The sequence below is a fragment of the Marmota flaviventris genome, chromosome 6, assembly GCF_047511675.1.
Source record: "Marmota flaviventris isolate mMarFla1 chromosome 6, mMarFla1.hap1, whole genome shotgun sequence".
In the NCBI taxonomy this organism is placed as follows: domain Eukaryota; kingdom Metazoa; phylum Chordata; class Mammalia; order Rodentia; family Sciuridae; genus Marmota; species Marmota flaviventris.
This window is the reverse complement of record NC_092503.1, coordinates 61,788,965-61,811,653: the sequence shown is the minus strand read 5'-3', so window position 1 is coordinate 61,811,653 and position 22,689 is coordinate 61,788,965. Positions and strand designations below refer to the sequence as shown.

The 22,689-nt window shown below is 31.0% G+C and overlaps 1 protein-coding gene across 3 annotated transcripts in view; it reads right to left on the bottom strand.

The window, feature by feature from the left end:
- Ascc3 (activating signal cointegrator 1 complex subunit 3) overlaps positions 1 to 22,689 on the bottom strand; it is a 364,887-nt gene that overhangs the window by 211,534 nt on the left and 130,664 nt on the right. For 2 of the 3 annotated variants that reach the window (XM_071613180.1, XM_071613179.1), the window contains exons 11-13: positions 20,527 to 20,691; positions 11,379 to 11,555; positions 8,815 to 8,886 (exon numbers count right to left, since the gene is read on the bottom strand). In XM_071613180.1, the coding sequence (XP_071469281.1) occupies positions 8,815 to 8,886; positions 11,379 to 11,555; positions 20,527 to 20,691 (414 nt within the window). Of the gene's footprint in view, positions 1 to 7,566; positions 7,676 to 8,814; positions 8,887 to 11,378; positions 11,556 to 20,526; positions 20,692 to 22,689 lie in introns of those variants that run through there. The other variant, XM_071613181.1, reaches the window with a different exon arrangement.

Genomic DNA, 22,689 nt, shown 5'->3' with positions numbered 1-22,689 from the left:
GGAATGCTTCCTTTAAATTTTCTTGTAGTTAAAAACACCAAAAATATTACTTTACTTATACCATTCTTGGTGGTAAAGATGAAAGAGAAATATCTTTACCTCTGATGCTTATAATTAAAATGCCTCCTTAAGAATCTTGATTTTATATTCCTTTGTATTTAAGCCTCATGGAATTGGGGGAACAAAGAAAAACAACCAAATAATTCCCAATGAAAAGTCATGTTAGACAAATTTGATATGATAGAAAAACTGTTACCAAGAATAAGAGATGCTGATATCTGAAGGATTAAAAACTATTTAAAAGCAAATAGGCCAATAGAAATTTTCATTAAAGTTAGCATGGCAGAAATTGCTTTGATCATATATAAATTATTACTTTCATATAACCCAAAAAACAATGCTAACAAAACAATTCCCTTCAATAGAAGTATATTAAATTAATCTAATAATATTAGTCAATTTTTAAAGATGGTTTCTTATTAAAAACAGAAACATCCACTAATAACTTACAAACATTAGAGAAAGATTACAAAATATACACATCTAAATTAAAAAAAAAAAAGGTTGCTCTTTAGCATTAATTAATCCAAGGTCAAAGATATTTTTTCCTCTAAAATAACACATGGTCTTTTATTTTTCAAATTGGAGGTTAGATTTTTGAGTAAGAATATACTAAATAAAGGTTTTAACTCTTTTGACAATGTGAAAAAAAGAACAAGTTAACTTTCTAAGATGTTATAATCTGAGGACGTTCCTAATTTCTTTTCCTATATTTGTAACAAAGATTGGATAATAAGAAAAATCTCAATGGAGTTAAAGCATCAATTATTTTCCCATTCTGCAAGTTACACAGGAGGAGGGGAATTATTAACAGGAATGATAAAACTGTACTTGCATTTGGTAACACTAAGAGAAGCTTACAAATGAGACGTCTCATTAGTTTGAGCAGATGGATCAAAATTAAAGGCTGAATCGCCAACTTTTAATTTCCCAATAGCCAAGAAGAGCTTGAAGTCTTGCAGAGTAGGACTGTTGAAAAATCAACATGAAAAGATTTTCTCCATCTGTCATCACACATGCCTGAGTGGAACACAACTGCCTCCTACTGTTTTTAATACTTTTAAGGCAAAGCTGCACATAAAATCTATTAAGTACATGAGCACACAAGTTTAGATGACTGGTATACTGAAATCTGTTGAATAGTATGATCAGAGTATGACTTTTGAACATGAAATTTCTCTGTTCTAATTTAACTCAAATGGGGAGAAACAAAATAAATTTATGTGTATATTTAAGTAACTGTTAATTTTTAGCATAAAAGCTGATTAGTTGCCTGAAAATCATGGTTTTTCTTTTTTTTAATGGATACATATTTCAATCTTTCCAATACTGTTCTGAAAAGTAACTGCTCTGATAAAATCAAAGTACTTTGGGAAAAAAAACCAGGGAAATATCCAAATATGAAGGTAAGAAACAAAAACAGATAAAGCCAGAAGGATTTACTAAAGGAATTTTTTTTTTTTTTAATTGGGGGAATTACAGTGGCACGATGTGGTACTAGGGAAAAACAACTGGTTTTCTTGGTGTAGACTGGACTGCCATACATATTTCTTACTACTATATACTAACTATTAAGATATATTTAAATGGCAATATGATCCAGCTGAAGTTTAAGCACATAGCCCCATAAGAAATAAGTGAATTTTCTTTTAATAACAAAGAAAAGCAACATATCAAATATGTGGTGGCTTAATAAAAATGGGTAATATGTAATAACTATAATTCAATTCCAGAAGCAAATCTCTGACTTTGTTTTCTTCTATTAATGCATACGCATGTTACCAATAATTTGCTGTATTTACATGTACAACAAAATTTTAAAAAGGAAGTCTCTTATAATGAAGCACATATAGAGTTTACTCAGCAACATTTGGCAGAATAATGGAAGAGTGAATTTGGCTGTTTTTTAGACATGAAGAAAAGGTTGTTGAACTATGTATTTTTTGTTTACTGACAGGTGGATGAATAGAAATTCATTTACTTAGAATTATTATTTGGAACCCTACACAAAGATAGCAAGTGACTGGGATAAGATCATCTTGATCCTCAGTTATGAGTGGAAAAACACACAGTTCAGAAATTCCACTGTACTGGAAGTTCTTTGCTGATCTGATAACAAAAGCATAGGATATAATACTACAGCTTAGTTAAGATGTCTCTTCAAGATTTTTTAAGGGAAAAATAATCCTCTGAGGGTTTCCAAGTCTCTGAAAACAAACCCCTACGTGAATTCAATATCAATGACTACTTATCAAGGATTGCTAACCTTGCTGAAACAGTTATCTACCCCAACTTCAAAATCAAAATGTGTAGAGTCATGCATAACAAATATCTACACCATAATTTCAGTACTAGATATATTACAAAGGCATTCAGCAGAAGCTGCCACTTATCAAAATAAATAATTTTATTGGACAAATAGTACTCAACAGATTAGCTTGCAAACAGAAGACTTAAATAGAGCAATTCTTTTGAAAAGACTGACACAGTGAAAATTTAAGTTGTGAGCAACCTTCTAGAACTATTCATATAATACAGGAAGTTTGAAGAAGTGAAAATGATAGAGCTTTGTTTTTGAATTATATTGTAAAAAAACTTTTTAAAAAAGGGGGTGGGGATTTTAGGGCTGGAGTAGTGGCTCAGTGGTAGAGCACTTGCCTGGCAAGTGTGAGGCACATTAATGATAAAGACTACTGGGTTCGATTCTCAGCACTGCATATAAATGAATAAAATAAAGGCCCATTGACAACTAAAAAATATTTTTTTTAAAAAAAAGAATTTTATAGATTTTATTTATCAAGTTTTGGTATTGGACCCCACAGATGACAAGGGAGTTATAGCTGATTATTATGCAGAGTGTCTGCCAGACTTAAGCTCTTAGAAAACAAAATAAAGAGTCTTCCATAGACCTTTTTTAAATTAATTTTTTTTTAAATTTTATTAGTGCATTATAGATATAAATAATAGTGGGCCTCATTTTGACATAATCATCCATGCATGGAATATAATTTGCTCCATTTCAGTCCCCAATGTTTTCTCTTTCCCTTGCCACCTCCTTTCCCCATTCTCCTACCTCTGTTCGACCAGTCTTCCTTCTATTTATTTATCATTTTGTAAATCAGTACTTTACAGATACACGTAAAGATAGAATTTGCTGTGGTATATCCATAAATGTACATAGCATAACTTAATCAATTTCATCTAGCAGTTCCTCCCTTCCTGTTCCTCTTCACTCCTCAATCCCCTTCCTATACTCCATTGATCTCCCTTCTACTTGTAAAAGAACTGTTGACTTGTGATGATTCCATTAATGATAAAGACAACTGGCTTATCAGATTAATATTTACAATCTGAAGGCACTGGCCTAGACTTTGTAGTACTATCAACACTAGAGGCAAGTTTCAACTAGTGGGATATAGTCCATATGTATTTCAAATTTCCCATGCCCCTTATTTCACTAAGTATGTTAAGTCTTAAATGACAAGGAATTCATACCAATCGAATCGTATTTACTGTAGAGTTCATGTGCATGATACCATACTAGCAGCCAAACCAAAAGTGTCCCCTCATAACCAATCTTTCTTAGTAGCAACCATCCTCCTGGAATACAAAATCTAAAAGGACAACACTGCATAGAACACATGGATTACAATTTTGAAATATAATATCTTTAGGCAAAGCATATATTTACATTTTAATAATATTGTTTCTATGCATGGATTGCTCATAGTTTTGAACCAGAAAAATACAATAGCTTAGAGAAGCTATAGGAATACAAGGGGAAAAAAGAACAGGGAATTAAAGGGGAAAAGTACATTTAAGAAATGGAAGGACATATACCTACAAAAGCTATCTCAGGGTAGTAGAATTAACAGTGATTATTTTTTCCTGAAACTATTACTTTTTCGCATGCCCAAGGGTTAAATTTGTTAAGTTCTTTCTTTATTCAATATCTTTCATACTAATCATATTGAAATCACATTTTAATAAAACTAGAACAGGGGTTAAAATATCATAGGGTCACAGTATGTAACAAAAATGTGGGGAAGAACAGGTTTTTCTAATTGCAAATAAGCGCATACCCAAAACAGAATACAAAAAAAAAAAAAAGTATGCATATCTGGGTTATTATAATTGTGATTTAGAGATAATAATTGATAAAAACAGAACTCACTAGTATGACACTACTCTGACTGAAAATGCCTTAGGATTGAAAAAAATAAATTCAAAATGGCAAAAGCATATTAGGACAGAAATTTACATCACACTACATTTATAAGATTGCTCCTAAGAAATATAGCAGACATTTATATAATCTAATGTAGGTCTGTGGTGACAAGGAAATGTTGTAATTCATTTGAAGTACATTTCTAGAATAATGTGGCAAATCATAAAAAGGTAGCATTTGAGTCATAAAGCCCTTTGGGAACTTGTCATATGTAAATTCATTTTTTTTTCTTTGAAGTACTGGAGGTTGCACCTAGGAGTGCTCTACCTCTAAGCCACATCCCTGACCCCATTTATTTTTAATTTTGAGATGGGATCTTACAAAGTTGCCCAGGATGGACTAGAACTTATGATCCTCTTATCTCAGCCTCCTGAGTAGCTGAGATTACAAGTGTTTGCCACTTTGGGCAGCATAAATAAGTTTTTACACAGAAAAAATAATAGTGGGTAGAAAGATAATCATTACAGCAGCACTGTCATTAACAATAGATAATTGCAATCATTTAAAGTACTCAATAATGGGGGAATAACCAATAATAAAGGAACAGCCAATGTCAGCTAAATGGCAAAGGAGCAATGTAAAGTTTTATTAACAAAGGACCTGTACTGAAATCCTGATGCCAGCCTTAACTAGATGTATGACCTTGAGAAGCTGCCTAACATGTTATATATTCATCACTTTAAAAAAAAAAAGGAAATAATCATGTATACGTCAGAGGACTGGGAAAATTAAAAGTCCAAACAGACTTATATAGTATCTGCAAATTGGAACCTGAAAAAAAGATTCTTTTACTTATCTGTAGATAATAAAATAGTGAAGAGCATGTAAGGTACATTATGTTTATTAGTCATTAAGAAAAAGAGTGAATATAAAACTGTATACTCAGTATAATTCTAATTTACAATGGATTATAAATAATAATAAAAGTGCTTGGATCAGCAAAATGAAAAGCTGCATATGTGAATGGATAAAAGACGAGAGAAATGTATAAAATTACATTAATAATGATAAAATAACAGAAACTATTTTTAAAATGTCATTTTATTTTTATAATTAAAATAATGAGGAGATATGTACAAAGCTTAAGTAAATCCTCTTACTATGGAAAACAAACATCATTCAAGAACAGGAATTGAAACTACAGCCTAAACCTCATTCCTTAGTGTATACAGCCTACAGAAGGGTCATAGTTATCTGCTCTAATTCTTGTTTGGAACAGCACAGATCTGATACAATCTAAGATATCAAAGTCTGTCCACAGGCTCTCAAACAATAATTAAACATTATACAATTACCCACAGTGCAGTTTTAGCCAGATGTGAGTACAAGAGAAGAATGCTTAGTGTTGACACTTCTTAAAGAATTGGCACTCATGGATGTCATGACATGACAGAACTTGGAGAGGTAATTCTTATTGCCAACTTCTGCCTCAGCCACATTCAATTGATAGGCTCCTCATGTTCTAGGAAACCAGTCCCTAGTCACTGAAGATTTCCTTTGTATATCCCATTGATGTCTGTCCTTTGTAACAAGGCACCAGATTTATGACAATAAATCAAAACTTACTATAAGAGCCCGCCCTTAGTCAGCTTTCATTCTAAAAAACAAAGCAATGAATGAATCTACACTAAAATTGGGAAAAGTTGGCGGGAAGACCACATCTCTACTGACCAAATATCTTTGTTCAGCATCTCTGTTTTATACATCAAGATTTCTAAGGAGACATTATAGTCCCTATTATAGGGATGGAACTATGCCAGAAAAGAAAGAAGAGACAGTTTTCCTCAGATCCCTTAAATTACACATTTATTTAAAATTTTCTTCAATTGAAACTACTTCCTTTTCCAACATTTAGGGATAAAGCTGCATTTTATTTACCAAAGACATATTTTTAATTATAAATTCATATTTAAAATTCTGTAGTAGTATAATAAATTTATTTAAATAACAATTCTAAGCAGAGCACAGTGATGCATGCCTGTAATCCCAGTGGCTTGGGAGGCTAAGGCAGGAGAAATACAAGTTCAAGGCCAGCCTCAGTAACTTAGTGAGGCCCTGAGCAGCTTAGCAAGACCCCATGTCAAAATAAAAAACAAAAAGGACTAGAGATTTGGCTCAATGGTTAAATGTGGCCCTAGGTCAATCCTTGGTACAAAAAAAAAAAAAAAAAGAAGTAAAAGAGAACAATTATAAACAGCATGATAAAGGCTATAGTCCTTAAAAAAAAAAAGGAAAACAGATTCAAAGACTTTAAAAGTAGATATGCTACTGTCAGTTAAAGGTATTATTAAGCTACTTTCTTACATTACTTAGAATTTACAACAGTGTATATTTTACATATGTTTTCACATGGATACATGAGTTTGCTATTCTTACTAAAAACAGTTGGCCAAAACTTCTTTTTACTCCCCAAATACAATTTATTCCAATGAAAAGCAAGCTTATGATCTATAATAATGTAAAAAGTACAATCAGCCCTCTTACTTTATAAGGATCTGTGCGTGGGTACCTTATCCATGCTTTCAACCTCATGATTCGACCAAGAACTGACAGAAAATATTTTTTAAAAATCACATCTGTACTGAACACATATAAACATTTCCTTTTCATTATTCCCTAAATAATACCGTGTAACTATTTACATACTACTTACATTGTGATTATGTGGTACAAATAATGTAGAAATTATTTAAAATATACAGGATGATATCTATACATAGGTATGGATATCTATACATAGGTTAAACACAAATGCTCTGCGTTTTATAAAAGAGACTTGAAAATCAATGATTTTGGTATCTTTTAGGAGATCTACATTTCTGGTAAGTGCTAATTAAAAAGAGGAAAAAAAACTGATTAATATCCTTAATTAGAGGGGCAATACAACAACATTCCTATAATAGCTTCTTATGATTTTTTCCTAATATTTGCAAGTTTCTTCAATTACAAAAGATACTGCAAAGAGTGACAGGTGTTTTCCTGGCTAGAGTTAAAAGATAAAACATCCGTTCCACATTACATAGTAAAGTATTTATATATTAATTTTCATTATTTAAAAAGAAAAAATATTTAGTAAAACACACAAATAGTGGAATCTATCATAGATTTAAAAAATTTTCTTGTGATGGAAGAAATATCATCACAATTTAAAAATTTGATGTAAAATATTAACTCACAGTTCAAAATAAAAGGGAGACCCAGAATAGCCAACATAATAGTGAAAAAGAAGAACAAAATCAGAGGACAAGAACATGCTTTATTTTACAGAGAACCTCGTTTTCTTCATCTGTCGCGGAAGAATAATAGTTCCAGCCTCAGAGGCTGCTGAAAGATTCACTGAGATAATGAATTATGATAATTTTATCAGTTTCAGGCATTTATTAAGAGCTAGGGAAAAATAAGAATTAGGAAAGATCAAACACTACTATTATTATTAATAATTTTAAATTAGTTTAATATTAATTTAGAATAATCAGGGTTTATTTTTCAATTAAAAATAACATTAATAAATAGAGTTAAGTTTTAAAACAGTTTGAAATAAATATAAGAGGACCAAAAATAAAGATAAAACAAATAATAAAAAAGTTATTCTTAAAATTAAGCACATTTTGTTAAGATTATTTAGAAAAACAAATTTTAAAACTGCTTACGAAAAATAGGCAAAATGTTTCCAGGGTGTTTTACTGGGTGGTGTCCCATGTTGTGAAGTCACAATGTTATATATATTGGTGCTACAAATAAGATTTAATCTGGGGGACAAAAGGCTCTCCTGCACTTAAAAGGAATTTAAAAACCAAAAGGCCAGAAAAACATATCATATGTCTTGAAGGTTAACACTGTACATATAAATAAATAAATCCTTTAACAAATCTACCCAAAGAAACATAAACAATTGAACAATGATTAATTTTTCTATAAGCAATTATTATCATTCTTCTTTTAACTGACAATCTTAATTGAAAAATTTGGGATAAAAAAGAGTTTTAAAATAAAACTGCTATTCTCTTTTCTTTTACTTTGCAGTGGTGGAGATCTAAATAGGGGCTTTGTGCATACTAAGTAAGCAAGCACTCTATCACTGAGTTACACACCTATCCCCAAACTGCTTAATTCATGAACACCATAAAACAATACAAAATGTTATTTTATATAAGTGTGTGTGTGTGTTTCAATTAAAACAAATTCATGAAAATAGTAATAATAATATAACACTAAAAATTTCTGTATTATGTAAGAAGATATGGATTAAAAATTTGAGCTAATACAGATTGGTGCTTTTCTAAACTTTAATTTTTGTATTAAAAATGTCAAACAAAATGCATGACCTATTAATAGTCGGATGTCAATATTATCTATGATTATTTTTGTGGGATATGATTACTTATTGAGTACAGCAATTTTTAAGAAATAAAACCTTTGAGTCACTGTCCCATAATTCAAAGAAAAGTTTTTCATGAATAATCTAAAAATTAGAAATTTTTATCAACAAGTAGTCTTTAAAAAATTATAAAATAAATTAAGTGTACCTGGTGTCCAGCTTTTACTTGCTTTAAAACACTTTCATAGCATACTTCATCCATGTTATTCAACTGCTGCATCTTAAAGTTTATAAAACATAAAAAATGTCAAATGAAATGTTATAAACTTTCTACCTAGAAATAAAACTTTGTCAATTATAATGCATCCTTTTTATTTTACCTCTTAGACTAGTATACACAGAAGCAACAAATACATAAAACTTCCCATAAGAAACAAATACAATGCAATTAAAACTACTGATGAAATACTTCAAAGGTTCAGAATGCCCCTTCCTCTTACTCATAGATAAGAATGCCAAGTTTTTAAAAGACACTATCTTTAAGAATAACATACTAGTTATAGGTATTTTAGAATAACTTTAAAAGTTCTCTCTACTTTCCCTAGAAAAGGCTGCTTTTCTTTTATTTCATTCCATAATCTATATATACATTTTTCCTTTTTAATTCTCAAAGCTGTGAGAACACTTCAGGTGGTATGGCAAATGGCATATTGAGATGGATCCTAGGAAACAGATAATTTCGGTAATGTGTATGGACAGGAGAACTATTTTTTCCACAGAAAGTTTTCAGATTAATTACAAACCTAATATACAAACTGAATTTAAAAAAGGGTTTCCTTTCCCCTATTAATGATGAGGAAGTGTCTAACTAGAAAGGTAAGAAGGTGAGGAAAAGGGTCATGTATGTGTGAAATGAATATAATTTGGATTTTTTATTTCAGTAAAATAAACATTTTTAAAATCTAGAACTATTTTAACTGATAGTGGCTAAATAGGTTAGGGTGATCATAGGATAATTTATTTCCACCAATGACTTAAAAAAACAACCCTATTATCACCAAATAAATCCCAATAACTATTTCAGTACACTTTGGGTTGAATTCTGTACAAAGCCATTAGTCGAAATTATGAACATTACTTATAGCACTTTGTCATATTCTTTTATAACAACGGGATCATATTATGAATTTTGGAATGAAATTGAGAAGTCTACAAGGATGTCTTCTTATAATAAATGACAAAATAACAACTGGTTATAAAACATATTGACAGCACCTTGGGGGAAGACTTAATGGTTACCCATTGCATATTTCAAGTTAGTATAATATTAATAAATTTAATAATAAAAAGTCTACATTTATTTAAAAAAGCATAATTAACTATTTACACTATTTAAATATATACGTTTTAAAAATTTCTAAATTTCTAAATCTTCAAAATAATTGATAGCTCATCTTCTGACACCATTCCTTTCATGAGTATGATGCTAACATATTGTGATAAAAATTTTAATTAGTTTTAAAGGATTTATCAATTTGTATGATGCAGTTGAAAGAAAATAAGTTTTAAGATGAATGACAGAAATCTGTAACAATTTTCTTTTCCTAATATCTCTATGATAACCATCTGCTAACATTTAAATTATAAAGCAAAATATAATCTAAAGCCATAAAGAAGCAGTTCTACATTTATCACTCTGATACATTAAAATGAACTAAATAATCAAATATATATTAAATATGACTGAAAAAACAAGCATCAAGTAATACTAGAGAGCACTTAAAACAATCAACAAATATTGAAATATTCATATAATATTACCATATCGTGATATTTATTATGAATAAATCTGAAAAAGATCTCTAAAATTTGAAAGATCTCTGACATTTATGCAATGCAATTAGTGTACATATCTATTGTAACAGTCATTTCTAAAATCTATTAGCGAATATTTAACTTACAATGGTATAAGGCTCTATTTTACAAATAAAATATATTTTTAGAAAGAAGTAAATTAACACAATAAAGAACAAGTTTGACATGATAGCATATGATTGCATCTTGTTCTCTTTACTAAGGAGGTCAAAAGGCTGTAAGTTTTATCATACAGTTATTTCTTCTAAAGAAAAATATGGGTTGTTGAAGAGAATAATAAAAAATAAATGTTAAACACAGTTTTGTATAAAATGTAAAACAAAGTTTTCCTTCATATTATCAAATTAGTCTGTAATAAGAACTCTAATAATGCAAATAGTACTACTTAAGGTATTAGATAAGCAAAGTTTTGAAGCACTATATAGAATTTTAGAAATGACACTATATATATATATATATATATATATATATATATGATAAATATAAAACATTTTAAATTAAACAGAATATCCCCCCTTATGGTTGCTACCACAAAATTATTTTTCAATTATATAATTTATCTTATTATTTTGTTAACATTATATTAAAATATTTATTACTGGTTTAGTAGAGCTCTTATTATTTTACAATGGGTTTCAGTCAAAGGAACTTTCTGAAATTTTACTAAGAACACAAAATATACATTGAAAATAGCAATACAAACTACTACAAGCACCTTTCTGTAAGATGTATTCAACTACCAGTCATTGAGGACGTATATTTGATTTTGTCTTAGATAGCACATTAGGAATGCTACTAGAATAGTCTTTTGCAGTCTTAATTTCCAGACAAGTATTCAACAGTAAGTCAACATAAATACTTTTTAGAAAAATATAATTATTAAACGGAGTATTTTACCTTATTTGCACTTTTAATCCCCAAAAACGTCTGTCCAAGAGGTACTGGACGAAAACGGCCATCAAAGTAGAAAAGTCCAATGTAGGGATTAACATGTAAAAATGTCGCAACATCAAGGTAGTTGGGTAAGGTTGCAGACAGTCCAAGTATTCTTATCATACTCTGTGTGGATTCAACCTACATGGGTTATGTTAATTGGAAGTTACTTTAAATAAGTATGGGTTGTTTACATTAATTTAACTAAAATCAGTATTATGTGAACTATTAATAGGACCTTCTAAAAATTGTAGAAGGAAATCAGTTCAGATATCAACTGAGGGTCTTACCATGCAAAACTCTAAAGCTCACAATTCACAACTTGATCCATCAGATACATAATAGAACTCCCTACTATTAAAAATATGCATAGGAATTTATATTAAATAGCAATAAAAATTTATAACAATGGAACATATTATTAGGTCAACAAAAACTCATTAACTTCCTCAAACTAAAAAACATATAGGGTAAATTCTCTGATAATAATGTAATATACCCACAAAGATAATATTAATGGATGGTCAAAACTTCCAATAAGCACCACAGTGGCACACACCTATAATCCCAGAGGCTTGGGAGGCTCAGGCATGAGTACTCCAAGTTCAAAAATCAGCCTTAGCAACTCAGTAAGGCCCTAAGCAACTTAGGGAAACCCTGTCTCAAAATTTAAAAAAAAAAATTAAAAAGGGCTGGGGATGTGGCTCAGTGGTAAAGTGCCTTTGGATTTAATCCCTGGTACCAAACACAAAAATCAAAACCAAAACCCATAAAGCTTCAATTCATTTGGTAATTAAAACACACCATTATGATCCCAGGATGGTGCTATCAATTTCACAGCCGTTTTTTTTGAGGAAGTTGTTGACAAATTAGCTGAATCTAATTTGTTAGACTCAATAAGCAAATTAGCCCGGTATGAATAACAGTAATACTCCCAGAATTACTCCTCCATCAACATTGGAGTACCACTTAATGATGCAAAACTGAATAAGACACATGTAGAGAATATATATAGAAGTATAAATAGGAAGAATCAAAAACTGACAGAATTGGGTGGAAATCAAAATATACACACATATAGAACACATTACCATCAATTTGTTTTCACTAAAGAAATCATACAGATATCAGCAAAAACCCAAACCAAACTGAACCAAAAGCAAAGAACTCCAAATAATGGAATATTATATTATCACACCTGTTATAATACTTCATCATACAAAGTAATTAGAATGATTTTAATTACTCTATAGTTATATATAGTGTCCATAGTAATCTGGAAAGAAATAGAAGTTATATTTCTTTTTAAAATTATTATTTAAAATACAAAATTTACTGAACAAAATTTTAAGCTCATTTGATGTTAAATACCTGGTCCCCTAGCAATTACCAGAGACATTTTTCTGCTAAAAATCCATTATAGAACAACCATGTTTTTAATCTAAAAGTATAACTCATAATTTTAACATAATGAAGTCCTTTGAGAAATACTTTACTTGAAATAAGAAAAATTTGGAATTTTATGTCCTAAACCAAATCCCAAAGCTTTTTAAATGCCACAGATATTTCCCTAAAAAGAATCTATTGTTCAAAATGATAAAAAAAAAAATAGTGCTTTAAAGATTTATTTTTATCATTTAACACAAAAATGAGGCACTAAACTTTCATGTTTCCCCTCACACAAAAAATCTAAATTTGGGTAGTCTCCCTACTCAGTGAAATCAAAGTAACTGAGACAACTAATACCAGATCAATGTTGTTGAATACAACATATTTAAGAGTTCTTGTATTTCTATCTTTTCTGAATTTCTCCCCATCATTTCAAGTGTGTTGGGTATTTAGTCTCCTCTCTAGCATGTAATTTCAGATCATGGACAGAAACTTCACTGGAACAGCTTCCTGTCACAGGTCTACATTAGTAACAAATATAGAATGATGTAAAACACTGCCATCTACGGGGCACATATGGTAATCACAACAAACAAAAAACAGGAACTTTGCTTCTATTAAACACTCATGAGCACTGCACTAATATATTGGAAATATGAGAATCATAAACACAGTAGTCGACATGTATCTGTCTACTTTCCAACAGATAAAATCAGAAAGAAAGACCAGGATTGAATAATCTTTACTATCCAGCTAAGGAATTTGAAAATATTCTTAAGATAATAAACAATTATTTAGCAAATGATTATAAGGAAACATAAATGGAAAATGATTATGGAGATGATAATGTGAGGTATGAATTAATATATTACTTAATTATAAATTATATGTCCATAACATTATATATTAAGATTAATTATATATTTATATAATTAAATGATACATAAAATATCCCATTTTATACCATTTATCATATTTATAAACCATATATAAAATTATATTCTACATTTATATTTGCAAAAACATTTATGAAGATATAATTGCTTTAAACATATACATGTTACATGCATATGGGTGTGTGTATGTATGTGTGTACATACATACAGAAAGAATTAGCAGCAAGGCTACATTCTACTTTCTCCCTCTATGGGGACAGAGGGGTAAAGAAAAGAAAGCTGTCCTAGTTAAATAAATCCCCTTATAAAAAGATGTGAATGATAGACCTTCTGGCAAATGTACTAATGCTATTTACTTGGCCTCTAATGTTTTATACTTGCAGGAAATTCTTTATCTGTGGGATGCTTTTAACTGGATGGACATGGTCCAACAAGTTCATTGCAGGTAAATGTAGAATGTATGAATTCATGCAGCATGGTTTCCTAAACAATTTTAACTAAGCTATTTAAGTATTTAGGTATAAAATGAAAATGTTTCATGATCAAAATAACTCTCTTTTGTGTAAAAAGTGTACTGAATATTTCTTTTTGAGGTCTTATACATAAAATCTGTACCAGAACATATCCACTGTAGTAAAAAAGGACTTGGAGATACTTCTCAATGCTTCAACTATATTTTACAACTAGTTATACCTGTGAAATTATTATTAAATTGATATTAGCTAAAATATTTAATTTTTATAAATCTTCTTTGAACATTTCAACCCTCTGTATTTATGTGCATATATACGTATTTTTCATTTATATGATAAAAGTGATCATATATCCCAAGAATACTGTCCCTTTACTTTTTAAAAAAATTTTTTTTTAGTTGTAGGTGGATACAATACCTTTATTTTATTTATTTAAATGTGGTGCTGAGGATCAAACCCAGTGCCTCACATGTGTAGGAGAGTGCTCTACTGCTGAGCTACAACCCCAGCCCTGTCCCTTTACTTTTTAAAAAAAATATTTAGTTTTTAGTTATAGGTGGACACAATATCTTTATTTTATCTTTATGTAGTGCTGAGGATGGAACCCAGTGTCTCATGCACAGTAGGCGAGCGCTCTACCTCTGAGCCACAATCCTAGCCCCCTGTCCCTTTACTTTTAAGAAATCATTTTTCCAGCTTGCTGAATATTCTTTCATGTATACATACACACCTATTTCTACACCAGCCTAAAAATAATTTAAATTATATTTTCTGATAACATACTATATTTAGAAGACCAAAAAACAAATAAAAACTCTACCAGAAGACTGCTGGAGCTTATGAACAAATTTAGCACAACAGCAGGATAAAACATCAACACTCATAAATCAATAGCTTGCCTTTACTCCAATAATAAGTCTGCTGAGCAAAAATTATGAAAATTATATAATTTACAAAAAACTAAAAACAAAAAAACAATAACATTGGGAAGAAATCTAATCAAGGAGGTGAAAGACCTCTACAATAAAAACTTATAACACTGAAGAAAGAAATTAAAGAAGACCTTAGAAAATGGAAAGACCTCACATATTCTCAGACAGGCAAGCAATATTGTCAAAATGACACTATTACCAAAAGTTACAGATTCAAAGTAATCCCTACCAAAGTACTGATGACATTTCTCACAGAATTAGAAAAAACAGTTCTAAAATGTATTTGGAAGAATAGCCAATGCAACACTGAGCAAGAAAAACAATGACAGGAATCACAATACCTGATTTCACACTGTACTACTGACTTATGGTAAGAAAAATAGCATTGTACTGACATCAAAATATACAAGAAGACCACTGGAATAGAAAAGACATGGAAATAAATCCACATATATACAGTCATCTGATCCTTGACAAAGGTGCCAAACTACATGTTAGAGAAAACAGCCTTTTAACAAATGGTGCTGGTACAATTGGATATCCATATGTAGAAGAATGACACTAGACCCCTATCTTTCACTCTGTGCAAAAGTCAATTCCAAGAGGATCAAACACATAGGAATGAGATCAGAAAGTATGCAACTCCTGGAAGAAACCATGGGTCAACATTCCAACAAAGACGTACAGGCAATGACTTTGTCAATAGAACATCTAAAACTTAGGAAATAATGACAAGAGTTAATAAACGGCAGACATCAAATTAAAAAACTTCTGCACAGCAAAGAAAACAAAAACATACAAAAAGTCTATGGAATGGGAGAAAAATATTTGGTAGCTACTATTCTGACAAACGATTAATATCTAGAATGTATAAAGTATATATCTATAAAAAACTTAACACCAAAAAAGCTCAAATAATAAATGAAAAAAGGAACTAAACAGACGTTTCTCAAAAGAAAAAACACAAAGACAATGAATACATGAAAAAAGTGTTCAACATAAGTAGCAATCAGGGATATGCAAATCAAAACTACACTGATTTCATCTCACTCTAGTTAGAATGCAATTACCAAGAACCCAAATAATAATAGATGCTGGGGATGGGGAACAAAATTATACTCATGCATTGTTGGTGAGGCTGCAGATTAGTACAACCACTCTGGAAAGCAGTGTAGACATTCCTCAAAAAACTAGAAATGGAACCATCTGTATGACTCAACTATCCTACTCCAAGGTGTTTATCGAAAAGAACTAAAAATCAACATACTATAGCAATATAGCCACCTCAATGTTTAATGCAGCACGATTCACAGTGTCAAATTATGAAATCAGCCCACATGTCTCTCAATTGATGACTGGATGAGGAAAATGTGGTATACATACACAATGAAGTTTTAACCAGCCATAAAAAAGAATGAAATTATGGAATTTGTTGGTAAATGGATGGACATAGAAAACATTATGTTAAGTGATAAGCCAGACTCAGTCAGGGTTGAATATTTTCTCTCATATACAGAAGCTAGACCAAAATGGGGGGTGGGCAGTGATCACATGAAACCAGAAAAGATCAGTGGAACAAAGAAAGAAGGTAGAGAGAGAGAAGATATAGAAAAAGTTAAGAACTCAGGAATGAAAGTGACCAAATTATGTTATGCACATATACACCGCAATGAATTCCACCTTCATTGTAAATCTATAAAGTACCAATTTAAAAAAAATATATAAATAAATAGAAGAATATCCAGTAGATAAGAAGGGGAACTGGGAGAGCAAGAGAAGAAAGGGAAGGAGAAAGTACTAGAGACTGAAATGGAGCAAATTAATTCCATGCTTGTATGATATCAAAATGATCCCCACTATCATGTATAATTATAATGGACTAACAAAAACATTTAAAATGTAAATAAAAACAAAAACGTTGTTTTGTTTACCATTATATCTAAAGCACCTAAAACTATGAGCTGGCAAAATGTAAGTGCTTAGTAAGTATTCACTGGGTAAAATAATGAACAAAAATACAAATATAGCATACTTTTTATGATACACAAATAAATAGAACAGCTTGTTTGCTCAATGAAAACACAGACTATTTTAAGCCCAGGTCATATGGCCCTACCTTATTCTTTTTAAAGGTAGAATTTCATTTGTATGAACATACTGAAATATATTAAACCATTTCTGGTATTGAATATTTGGATTGTTTTCAAAATGCTTTGATATAAAAAGAGAACTTTGGGCTGGGGGTGTATTTCAGTGTATAGCCTTGTCTAGCATGTGTTAAGCACTGGGTTCAATCCCCAGCATTCAAAAAAAAAAGAGCGGGAGGAGAGCTTCAGTGAATACTAGTACTAATACATCTTTGTGAGTTTGTGTTATTATTTCTATAGTTTAGATTGCTAGAAGTAAAAACATAGGGTTGATCTTAGTGAATGGAATTACATTTCATTTTCAGTTTTGCTAATCTAATAGAAATATTGGTTTGGATTTCTTTCAAGTATCTTTTCAATCTTTCTCAGCATGCTTATTTCTATTGAAAAATGTGTAACAAATAATTTCTGATATGCAGTCACTTGAATTTTAACTTTTGGGGTGATGTCCTTACTATCATGACTGGGCAGACTATTTTAATATTTACACAATGAAATGTGGCACAGTTTTCCTTTATAACATTTGGAGTTTATGATATTGCTTAGATATCCACTCCAAAATTATCAAAAAAAACCTCTTCTATATTTGCTGCAATGCACTGAGAGTTTGTTTGATACAATTAAATCATTAATGCCTAGAATTTTATACTTCATTTACTAGAAGGAATACATAGGAACATTTAAAACTTGGTTGGCACAAAATATCATTTCCTAAAGTTTTGTATATTAAATTCCTATGCCTGGATATGGATCAGAGATCTTCAGGATAGGAAATATAAAATAACTGTTATTAAACTAGATATTCAGATGGAATGTTAAGGAAGTAGGAAAATCTTGCTGTATCTTCCAGGGTTTTGGCTTAGAAACAAGTGGAGTGCAACCTTATTTATACTGATACAGAAAAGATAACAGAGTTCTAACATGATTAGCAAAGATATTATGGGAAACTAAAGCAGAAACATAAAGCTGAATTTGAATGTAGGTAGAAATCAGCAGAAAAAAATTTTTTAAATACAATATTTACATATATACACACAGAGGTTGAGCATCCCTAATTTAAAAATCTGAAATTCAAAATGCACCCAAATTTGAAACTTTTTAAGTACCAACATGCTGCCACAAATGGAAGATTCCATACCTGAAATTTTATGTCGGGTCATAGTAAAAATGTAGGCACACTAAAACTATGGTATATAAAATTACCTTCAAGCTATGTGTCTAAGATGTATATGAAACATAAGTGAATTTTGTGTTTATGTTTGGGTCTCATTCCAAAGAATTTCATTATTGGCATGCAAATATTCCAAAATCCTCTTCCCTACCAAAAATATCTAAAATATGAGGCACTTCTGGTCTCAAATATTTTAGATGAGGGATACTCAACCTGTATACACACACACACACACACAATCTGTAATGACATATAAAGATTTAGGTAAGGTAGGCACAAAAGCATTGTTTTCTTGGATAAATATTTAAAATGAAAAAAAATGTCAGGTAACAGAATCTTAGAGAATATAAACATTAATGATGAAGACAGGAGAGAAGTAAAGGAGCCTGAGAAAGAGCAGATAGATGGGGAAAAAGTCATGTAAAAAATTAGGACAGGGTATCATCATGGATCCAAAGGAAACAAGTTTCAAGACTGAGGAATGATGAGTAGTATCCAATATCAAAATTACTAACATCACAAGTTAAAAAAGACTGGGTTTGAAAACTATCCTTTGGTAACTGGTGATACTAGTAAAAATATTTTATTTATGTTGATTTAGTTCAAGCAGTGACCAGACTGCAGAGGTTGAAAAATCAAAAGGAAAACAGTGAAGATACTTTAATATTTCAAGAAGCTAGGTGGTAAGGAAATTTATGGAGCAAAATTATTGGAGAAGGATAAATTTGAGGGAAGTTTTCTGGTAAAGATCAAAAGACTTTTTAATTCTATTACACTAAGGAGACAGTGGCCACTAAGAGACAGAAACTGAAGATATAGGAGAAAGAAAAGGGGTAACTTACAGAGTCAAATAAATGGGGTCTGAGGCAAGAGGAAAAGAGACCTCTGAGAAAAGGTTAAGAATATAATGATGGAATCCTTATGATGGCAGGAGGAGAGGCAGGATTCTTTTCTGGTTAGGGGAAAGAAAAGAATTTGAGGAGTTCAAGCATGAAGGACTTTATTTCCTTTCAGTAAAAAGTGCTCATGTAAGAATGAGGCATGACAAAGTGGAGGAGAGTGATAAAGGAGACTAAGAAAGCTTAGTAATGGTCACATTAGGGAAATAGAAGAAAAACTGCTTAGATGTTACAGGGTAATCCCAGCAATTCAGGTAAATTCAAAGTCCATGAATGTGTAGTGTATATCATATTCTATGAATATATACTGACACTAGTCTACACCACTGTGTGATCTTCTCCTCTAATGATGAGCAGTCTGGCTAGCTGATTTGCTGTTGTAATTTTGCCAGGTACTCAGAGGTAAGTAACTTAAGGTTTTTGACAACATACTGATTAGTCATCAGGTCTTGTCTACTTTAGGAAGAACACTAAGGCAAGAGAATATGAATAAAAGACAATAACAAATGGGGAGTCGAGGAAACAGAGTTCTTGATGAGTTTGAAAAACTTTTGTTCATCTATTTTCCATACATGTACAATCTACCAGAAAACTTCACTTTAATATCCATGACTATTCTAAGAGTTCATATCCTTTCACTTATTAAAAAAAAAAAATAGCTAACAAAGAATATCCTGATACTCCTGGCATTGGTGAATTTACCAATTATTTGTTTCTACTATTTTATAAATTACCAAAAAGGCCCAAACCTAGAGACAACATAAACATGCCCCTTTAAAAAAAAATTAGTTAAAATTATGGCTTTGTGGCAATCAAATCTCATTTTATCCAATATATGAGAAAAAATATAAATCACATTCAGATTTTTGGAGGGTACAATGCAGAGAAGAACTATATTTTACAACATAGTTCCTTATGTTGTAAAATATTTTAATTCTGACTAGTGAATATTGGATCAACTTTACAACACAGGTTTAGAATAGAAGTTTTCCTATACTTATTTTGGTTAAAGAGACAACAATGAAATAAGATTTGGAACAAACTGAATAGTTAATGTGAAAATGAAATAGTTAAGTGTTTCTTCATACTAAAATTACCTTTATCCCTGAGAATAATGCATATTAAGTTTTCCTTTGAATTCTATATTTTAGGATTAAAAACTTACTGGTTCTCTCAAAATAAACTTACAAATAACTTTCTCTTACCTGCCGTAAAGTACGTGCAACTATGCTTTCTAATACTGGTCCTCTATCTTCATGCAGCAAATGAACTTCATCAAGAATAAGGAGTTTTACAATTTGGGAAAGAGCAACATCCCCAACACTCTTTCTTGTCACTACATCCCATTTTTCTGGTGTGGTAACAAGCATCTATAACAAAAGAAAAGACAAGCAAAAATAGTGGAAAAGTCAAATACATTATTTAAGTTTCATTTGTATCATTCAAAAATAAATATTTTTGTGGCCACTTTTACTCATATATAATAAAATGTGTTTAAAATACCCCAAAATAACATTTAATTTACTAAAAACGACAGTAAATTCAAGAAATTTTTACCTTAAGCTATAATTTTAAGCAATTATTTAAAGCTCTGAAGGTAAGCGTAGTGTAAAATGTACAAATTACACACACACATACACACAATTTGTAATGTAAAATAAAAATAATTTTTTTGAAAGTAACATATATTGATACGCATTTTTATTTGAAAAAGGTCCAGGAGTAAAAGCAGCCTGAAAAGGAGATTAAAAGAATGCTCATCAGTACTAAGCCTATTCCAATTTAGAAGAAACTACCATTGAAACTCAGTTTTCAAATACTTCCCTTTAATAGCAACTGGTATATACACCACTTACACTAAAAACACACATTTGGTGAAGGGTAACAAATACACATAGCAACCCCAACAGTGGGTCTCTGGAGATAAGGAATTTTGATGCAATAAGTAGGCTCAGGGTTTTTATGTAAACTTCATAAAAGCAGACCATTTAGCATGAAGCTGGAATTATAAATCTATTTACTTTTTGCATAGTGAGTTGTTTGGATCCTCTAAAAGCAGAGTGGCAGAACAAAAAAATCAGAATTTAGTATCTACTCTGGAAATGGATTAGGAAATAGTCCATCAACAGATGGTTCAAAAAATGTATGAGATAACCAATAAAAACCAAAGTTGTATCTTAGAGTAGTTTTAATTTGCATTTCTCTGATTGCTAGAGATGATGAGCATTTTTTCGTATGTTTGTTGACTGATTGTATATCCTCTTCTGAGAAGTGTCTATTCAGGTCCTTGGCCCATTTATTGATTGGATTATTTGTTGGGTTTTTTTTTTTTGGGGGGGGTGCTTATCTTTTTGAGCTCTTTATATACCCTAGAGATTAGAGCTCTATCTGATGTGTGAGGGGTAAAAATTTGTTCCCAGGATGTAGGCTCCCTATTCACCTCACATATTATATCTTTTGCTGAGAAACAACTTTTTAGTTTGAATCCATCCCATTTGTTGATTCTTGGTTTTAATTATTTTACTATAGGCATCTTATTAAGGAAGCTGGGGCCTAGCCCCACGTGATGGAGATTAGGGCCTACTTTTTCTTCTATTAGACACAGAGTCTCCAGTAAGAGTGGCAGCCTTTATGAAGACAAATAACAACCTCCAGTAAGAGTGGCAGCCATTATGAAGACAAACAACAACAAGTGCTAGCGAGGATGCTGGTGGGACTGCAAATTGGTGCAGCCAATTTGGAAAGCAGTATGGAGATTCCTTGAAAAACTGGGAATGGAACCACCATTTGATCCAGCTATTATTCCTCTTCTCGGACTATACCCAAAGGACCTAAAAACAGCATACTATAGGGACACAGCCACATCAATGTTTATAGCAGCACAATTCACAATAGCTAAACTGTGGAGCCAACATAGATGTCCTTCAGTGGACGAATGGATAAAAAAAAATGTGGCATTTATACACAATGGAATATTACTCAGCAATAAAAAACAATAAGATCATGGCATTTGCAGGGAAATGGATGGCATTAGAGAAGATTATGCTAAGTGAAGTTAGCCAATCCCCAAAAAACAAATGTCAAATGTCTTCTCTGAAATAAGGGGGGGGGGGTGATTCAAAATGGGGTTGGGATGGAGACCAAGGGAGGAAGATTACCTCTAGATAGGGAATAGGGGTGGGAGGGAGGATGGGAATAGCAAGGATAGTTCAAGAAGTTGGTCATCATTATACAAAATTCATGTATGAAGATGTGAATTTGGTGTCAACATACCTTATATACAAACAGAGATTTGATAAATTGTGGTATAAAGGTGTATTAAGAATTGCAATGCAAAAAAAAATTATGAATGTAATGCACTCCTCTAT